Source organism: Echinops telfairi, unplaced genomic scaffold (assembly GCF_000313985.2).
Source record: "Echinops telfairi isolate 266 unplaced genomic scaffold, ASM31398v2 ScPeMD7_7469;HRSCAF=8507_1, whole genome shotgun sequence".
In the NCBI taxonomy this organism is placed as follows: Eukaryota; Metazoa; Chordata; class Mammalia; order Afrosoricida; family Tenrecidae; genus Echinops; species Echinops telfairi.
The window spans coordinates 115,836,779-115,843,764 of NW_022111373.1; the positions used below are offsets into that span (position 1 = coordinate 115,836,779).

The 6,986-nt window shown below is 38.9% G+C and overlaps 1 protein-coding gene across 1 annotated transcript in view; it reads right to left on the reverse strand.

Annotated features, from left to right (window-relative positions):
- Window positions 1-6,986, reverse strand: part of SPEF2 (sperm flagellar 2) — a 159,308-nt gene that overhangs the window by 102,576 nt on the left and 49,746 nt on the right. The window contains exon 10 of the mRNA XM_045285340.1: window positions 2,374-2,542. Coding sequence (XP_045141275.1) covers window positions 2,374-2,542 — 169 coding nt within the window. The remainder of the gene's footprint in view (window positions 1-2,373; window positions 2,543-6,986) is intronic.

Below are 6,986 nucleotides of genomic sequence, written 5' to 3' on the forward strand. Positions count from 1 at the left end.
TCCTGTCCCACTATCATGCTGAGTCCCCACCAGGATTTCAGCACTTCCTCTTTGTTACATTCCCCTTGATCATGCCCTACCAGGTCTCCCACACCCACCTTGGATCACTTGTTTGTTTGTTTTTTAAGGTACGATTTCTACTTCCTGCTCAGGACAGACAAAAGATATTTCTGACCACACCATTCCTGCTTTAGAGCTCTCACATGCAGCTGTTTTATAATCAGAGTGTGATCATTTAGGAAATAAGGTTAAGAAAATCACAGACAAATTTCTGGTAGCTGCTTATGACAGGTAAAAGGAGGGGGGGAAAGTTTTTCTGCTTATTTCCAGGGGAAATATTTAAATTTTTCAAATACAGTAACTTACGATGTTTCAAACATTTGGGCTCAAAACCAGGACCTCTTGGGTTTTCATCAGTGGTGTGGACATTAATAAAAAGTGCTAAGAAGGTGAACTTTTGAAGATTAGTCTATAAATCATGCATGTATCACAAACACCTTAGAATCCTGTGCTGACTTAGGAGTTACAAACACATGTAGCTGTTTTCTTTAGCTATGTGAGGAGGCTTTGTCACGCTGTCTCTTGGGAAAGGTAAAACACATGACACACTTTGCAAGTGGAAACCCTGTCATTTTAACTTGAATGTAGGAACAAGGATGACAAGTTCCCAAAAGGAACCAAACGAAAGAAAGAAAAAGAAAAATCTCAAAAACAAAACTCTGCAGAGGAAATGATAATAGTATCTTAAACTGTGTGTATGTAGTACTTCCCATTATGTAATGAAAAAAGAATAGCGCATCAAGGCATGCAAACCCATGAGAAATTCAAACATAACTTTCATCTCTAGCAAAACAGCCAAGTCTATAAAGAAAGAAACTGCATCGCCAGACATTTACAAAGTTCCAAATGGCTAGAATTTCTTGCAAAAGAAAACGTACCACCTGCTTCAGGATGTGGGTAAGACAAGTGTGTTCCTGTGGTAAACATTTCCCAAACAAGAAAAAAGTTAGAAAGACAAATCTTTGCCAAGTTGCAGCCTACCAGTTCCCCTGATTTATGTGAACAACGAAAATAGAAGAGATGGAGTGGTTTAAGAAAGAACTTGAAATAAATAGTTTCGTGAATCAGTAAAATCGCCAAATAAAATAAAATTTCATTTACAGTGGAAAGGAGTCCCGTTATGTAGTTTGATCTTGTCATCACGTTTTGTTGCAGGGCAATGCACATTGGACAGACCTGCTGGATCTACAGTCCTACATTGGAAAGGTGTATAGATAGTCCTCAAGGTTTCTGTTAATCCTTCCAAATGCATTCTATTCATTTGAATTTTATTTCATAGCATAAAAAGAATAAAGAGCACAGTGAACAGAGCTATAGAATAAAATTCAAATGGACAGTATCCATGCTATTCATTCATATTCTCAATTAGCATTTATTATTTACTAAATATCAGAAAATGAGAGAGTCAAATCATCACCTCTCTTCTCATCTTTTTTCATCTTCATGCTAAACTAAGCACTCTTCTTGATTTTAGGGAACTGTCCCTAATGATTCAGTTTCGTTTTTTCATTCCAGTCTGGCAATCTACCCAGAATTTCAATAGCTATTGCTTTCAAATCTATTCTCCTAAAGAGAGATAAAATGGAGTGTGGGGGAAGGATGTAGTGGGGACACCGTGTCGTACTGATTACTGGCATGCATGCACTAACAGTGTTTACTGCTATGCATGCACTAGGAGCGTTTTACGGAAAGTATTTTCAGTTCCATAGCAACAGCATGGAGTTGTTATTATCCTCAGTTCATCAAATGGGAAAAGGAGTCCCCGACCACTGAGCGTCTTGGTCACCTGAGTCACATAAGCAGTAGGTGACAATGCCAGCCCTAGGAACCCAAGAAGCACAGCCGTCACCCAATATCTTTTTGAAATCTTTGAATATTATTTTAGTTTATGCTACTCATAAGGCCTGGGCCTCCAGTTCTTCCATTTTCCCTGTAAAATAACATACTATTTAGATTCATTACTGAAAAAAATACCATTTATCAACGGTTTCTGAACAGAAAGGTAGATGTGTATGGAGAAAAAGATATAAATGAGTAACTTAAAGAATTTATAAATTCTGAAGTCCATCTGCCCAGATGATGTGTTCAGCTTAAAGTTTTTAGGCCACTCTTCTAGTATCACTGGAATAATAGATAATATATCACAATCTGGGCATTTAAGAATTAGCACGGTAGGAGAAAGAGAGCCAAGGGAAAATGGAAACATGAATCCATTTTTATGAATGTGAATAAAATTAAATATCACAAATTAATGTTGGAGGGAAATAATTTATTCTGTTGCACTCCCTCTAATCATATCTCATACTTCTGTACCTTATATTCTTCATAGTCCTGGCCATCTAGCACGTCCTGTTTCTCCAGTTCCACATCTTGTTCCTTATAGGACGAAGCTGATATATCCTTCACTCTGGGTTGTTCATAAATGGGTTTTCCATGAAAAAAGAGTTCCTTCCAATCCTTCATCAATTTCTGTGGAATCAGACTATTACAAAAATAAAATAGAGAGCTAAGTAGAAAAAAAACAGAAACGAATACATAGCTAGATACACATATACTTACATGTGGATTTTTTTAGTGATTCACTTTTGTCAGAATTAAGTGGAAAATAATGAGGACTGCTGCCAAAGTTCATCAAAGGAGCAATGACAATAAGATCACCATGCATGAATCTCTCTGAAACATATAGTATGCAGACATGAAAACCATACTGGCACGTTAAAGGGGTCTTGGACAAAATTCGGTCCCTTCATTTGGACATGGGAGCAGTGAGAGCAAGCGTGAGGTTGTATAGCCACTTGATGCCAGAGCTGGGAATTTAAAAGCCGATGTTTTCCAAAAGTGCTCATTATTTTTATACGTAAGAATAGATTGTTCTACTAGCGTGCAGGAAATCAATAATTTTAAAGACAGCATGGGGCAATAAGGGCTATTCACTAATTCAAACCATCTAAGCTCTAGCCATTTCACTCTTTGCTAAGTGAGATCGCAGACAATGGGGTGGAAGGGTTATAAGACCATTACACCAGCAAAAACGTTCTGAGTGAGCATACTGGGGTACAATGAGAAATGATTACTGGACACCCCATTTTAAATGCAGTGTCCCAGTGAAGGGCCGTGACGCCACGGGTGCTGAGCTGAGGCCTCCACAATGTCAATGCCAGGAAAGTGGCTTCAACGGGGGCAAGATGTGCCAAGGAAGGAAGGAGAGAGCTATCGGGTACGGTTCAGACGTATTTTTCTAAAAAGAGCTGGAAAGTTGGAAGTACAGCTTAAAAAGTTGTATTTCAATGAAGTGTTCCATTTGATATGTGACCATATTGTGTTTTCTATTAATAAAGTATTCCTAGTAACTTAAGGTTGCTTTTAAAAGTCCAATTGCTCGCTGGTTAGGTGCTCAGTGGCTAATGAATTATCTGCTCAGCATGACAATCTAGTCCCAGGAGATTACAGATTTGGTCGCCCGATGGGGAAGTTGTGCTCTGTCCTAAAGGGCTACTGTGAGTCACAGGAGCCCTGGGAGCACAGTGATTCAACCGTTGGCTGCTAACGGAAAGGTCAGTAATTTGAGCGCAGCAGTCACTCCCTGGGAGAAAGATGTGGCTGTCTACTTCCATAAAGATTGTTGTTGTTTTAAGGTGCGGTCGAGTCGTTCTGACTCATAGCAACACAATGTGTACCAGAATAAAACGGAAGAATAAATAGTTTCCGTATACTTGGTACGTGCTGTCCAATCTGCTTGGGCTCTTAGCTACCCCGAGGGCCACAGGACACACTGCCTGGTCCTACTCCACCTTCTCAATTGTTGTTAGGTGTGAGTCCATTGTTGCAGTTTTGGTGTCTACCCACTGCATTGAGCTTCTTCCTCCTTTTTGCTGACCCTCCACTCTACCAAGCACATTGGTCAATTGCTCCTTGCAACATGTCCAAAGCCTCTCCATCCTGGCTGCTAAGAAGCATTCTGGCTGGACTTTTTCAACGACAGATTGGTTTATTCTTTTGGCAGTCTATGGTATTTCAATCTGCTTTGTCAACATCATAAGTCAAATGCATCAATTCTGGGGTCTGCTTTATGCATTGTCCAGACTTCACAAGCATATGCCAAAGTTTGGGTTAAGCATATCTTAGTCCACAGAGTGACATCTTTTTTCTTTAAATAGATCTTGTGCGGATTTTCTCAGGCAATACATTGTTTACCATGGCATTGTGTTCTGGTCCAGGTGTGAACATTTTCGTTATCTTTACACTGAGTAATAATCCATACTGAAGGCTACAGTCCTTCATCTTCACCAGTAAGTATGCATATCAGAGGCTGCTCATAAACTTTCCTCCAACTCTGATGGCATATTCTTCTTCCACTTTCTTGGCTTATTTGCTCAGCATACAGATGGAATAAGTATGGTAAAAGAATAAAACCTTGACACACACACACACACACACCTTTCTGGATTTTTGAACAATGCAGCATTCCCTTGTTCTGGAATTCACATGTTCTTCAATATTATCCATAGTTTGTTATGATCCACACAGTTGCATGCCTCTGCATTGTACACAAAACATGAAGAAATCTCTTTCTGCTCTTTGCTGCTCTCCGCCAAGGTCCATGTGATAGCAATAATATCCTTGGTTCCGTGTCCTCAGAATCCAGCTTGAATTCTAGCAGCACCCTGTGGATGTTCTGTAGCATCTGGTTTTTGAGTGGTCTTTAGCAAAATTTAGCAAATGGTTTTTAGCAAAATTTGCACATGAGATTAATTACATTAAATATGGATTTGTGTCCATATTTGGTTGGCCAGGTCACTGTCTTCTATATACTAGAATCTGTCTTATCTAGATTACTTCACCAAATCAGTTTTAATACTTGAGAATACATCTTCTGTAAGATTTTGCAACAAGAGATTTTGAAAAGAGTAAGTTTCAATTTTGTAAGATTCAAGTTCATCTCCCCTGCAGTTCAAGACTTAATGATCGTTCCCGTCTAAATGGCTGCGAAGATTTGGTCTTAAATGACCTTATATTTAGATACTTCTTTCCCTTTCTATTTCCATAAACTATCAGGGATATGCTTCTTTGTTAAATCTTCTAATATTCCCCTCCAATGATGATTCAATTCTGGAATTTATACAGGTTCTATGGCTTTTGATTAAAATGCATTAAAACAGACCAAACTGAGAATATTCCCATGACATTAAGGTTCCTCATGTTGCCCTTATACAGCCATATCCACTTCTTTCCCCCTCCCAGCTTTTCCTTAACCATTGACAGTCATCAATGTGTTCTCTATTTCTGAACTTTGGTAATTTCAAGACTGTCTTTAAATGGAATCATGTATTGACCCTGGCGGGGTGTCTTTTTTCACTAATCAATTTTGTGGGCATTTTTTAAAGATATGGTGTGCATCAATCATTTGTTGCTGTGAAATATTTCGTCATATGGATGTATATCACTGTTTGATACATGTGTCATGGTATCTCATCCTGGTTTTTAGCTGCCTTTCCCTAATGGCTCATGATACTGAACATGTCTCAAGTGCTCATTTGCCATCAGTATATCCTTTTTATTGAAATATATCCTTTTGATGTTTTCACAGTCTTTTTTTACTGTTCAGTTTTGATAATTCTTTATAGAAGAATAAGTAAAAACATATTGTTGTCAAATCATAGAAACCGATATTAAGCAAACATATCAAAATGTGAAGCTATTGGCTCCTCATAAATCCTTCAAGGAGGTCAGCATATTTCTGAAGGTGGTATTTCCATCTCTTGAACCCTTCCCTGAAGAATAACACACTGTTTGATTTCTACCAAACTAAAACAACAGATTTGGCATTTGAAGGGTTCTAGTTATGTCCCTCTTAAACATTCTTTGAATGTGGGGGACAAAAGTGAAGTGTGAAGAGGCAAGATCGGGGTGTAGGGTAGATAGGGAAAATTTCCAATCCAATTCTCCTGGGACAGCCTTGCTCCCCTTGAGACTGAGCACATGTATTAGTGGGATGGAGAACACCTTCTTTTCACAACTCCCCTTGCCTTTTCCTCTCCAGTGAAGTTTTCAGTGTTCTTAAACTTCTCCCCTTGTGAGCATCCCTGTGTGTGTGTGTGTGTGTGTGTGTGTGTGTGTGAAGGCAATGTCATGAGAGACTATGACAAGTAGGTCAGTGATTAAATGTGTCTGTAGCTCCCTGCTGACCACAGAGGCATGTTTAAAATCAGTTTGTTTAAAAGAACCCCATGGATGCATGGATGTCTGAATTGGGAGCCTAGCAGCACCTCTTTTTAAAAAATTTACCTCCATATAACCTAGTTACTACGTATCTGTTGGCTAAGTTTTTGTTGTTAGGAACCATTGAGTCGGTTCTGACCCATAGGGACCTTAGACACAGTAGGATGAAACACGGCCTCAGCCGGCACCATCCTCACAATTGCTCCTGTGCCTGAGTCCACCGTGGCCGCTATGGTGTCAGGCCATCTCCTTGAGGGCATTCTTGTACTTAGAGGCCCTTCCCCTTTACCAAACAAGATGTCCTTCTCCAGAAACTGACCTTTCCTGACTATGCCTTTTGAAGATATTTTCAATTTGTAGAGCATGGCTTTAATTTTGTGGAAATCCAACTTACCAGTTTAGTCTTTTATAGAAAAAAATTAATTTGATGAAAAGTTAAATTATTTTTTTCTCTTAGTAGATTATGATTTTGATGTTGAGTCTAATAAAACCGTTGCTAGATTTTGTAGCTCTCAAAGGATTCTTCTGTTTTATTCTAGAAGCTTCAGAGCTTTACATTTTTTAAAAATCATTTTATTGGGGCTCATACAATTCATCACAATACATAGATTAATTGTGTAAAGCACACCTATACATTTGTTGCCCTCATCATTCCCAAAATTCACTTTCCTCTTGGGTTCCTGGAATCAGCTCATTTTCTTTCCCCC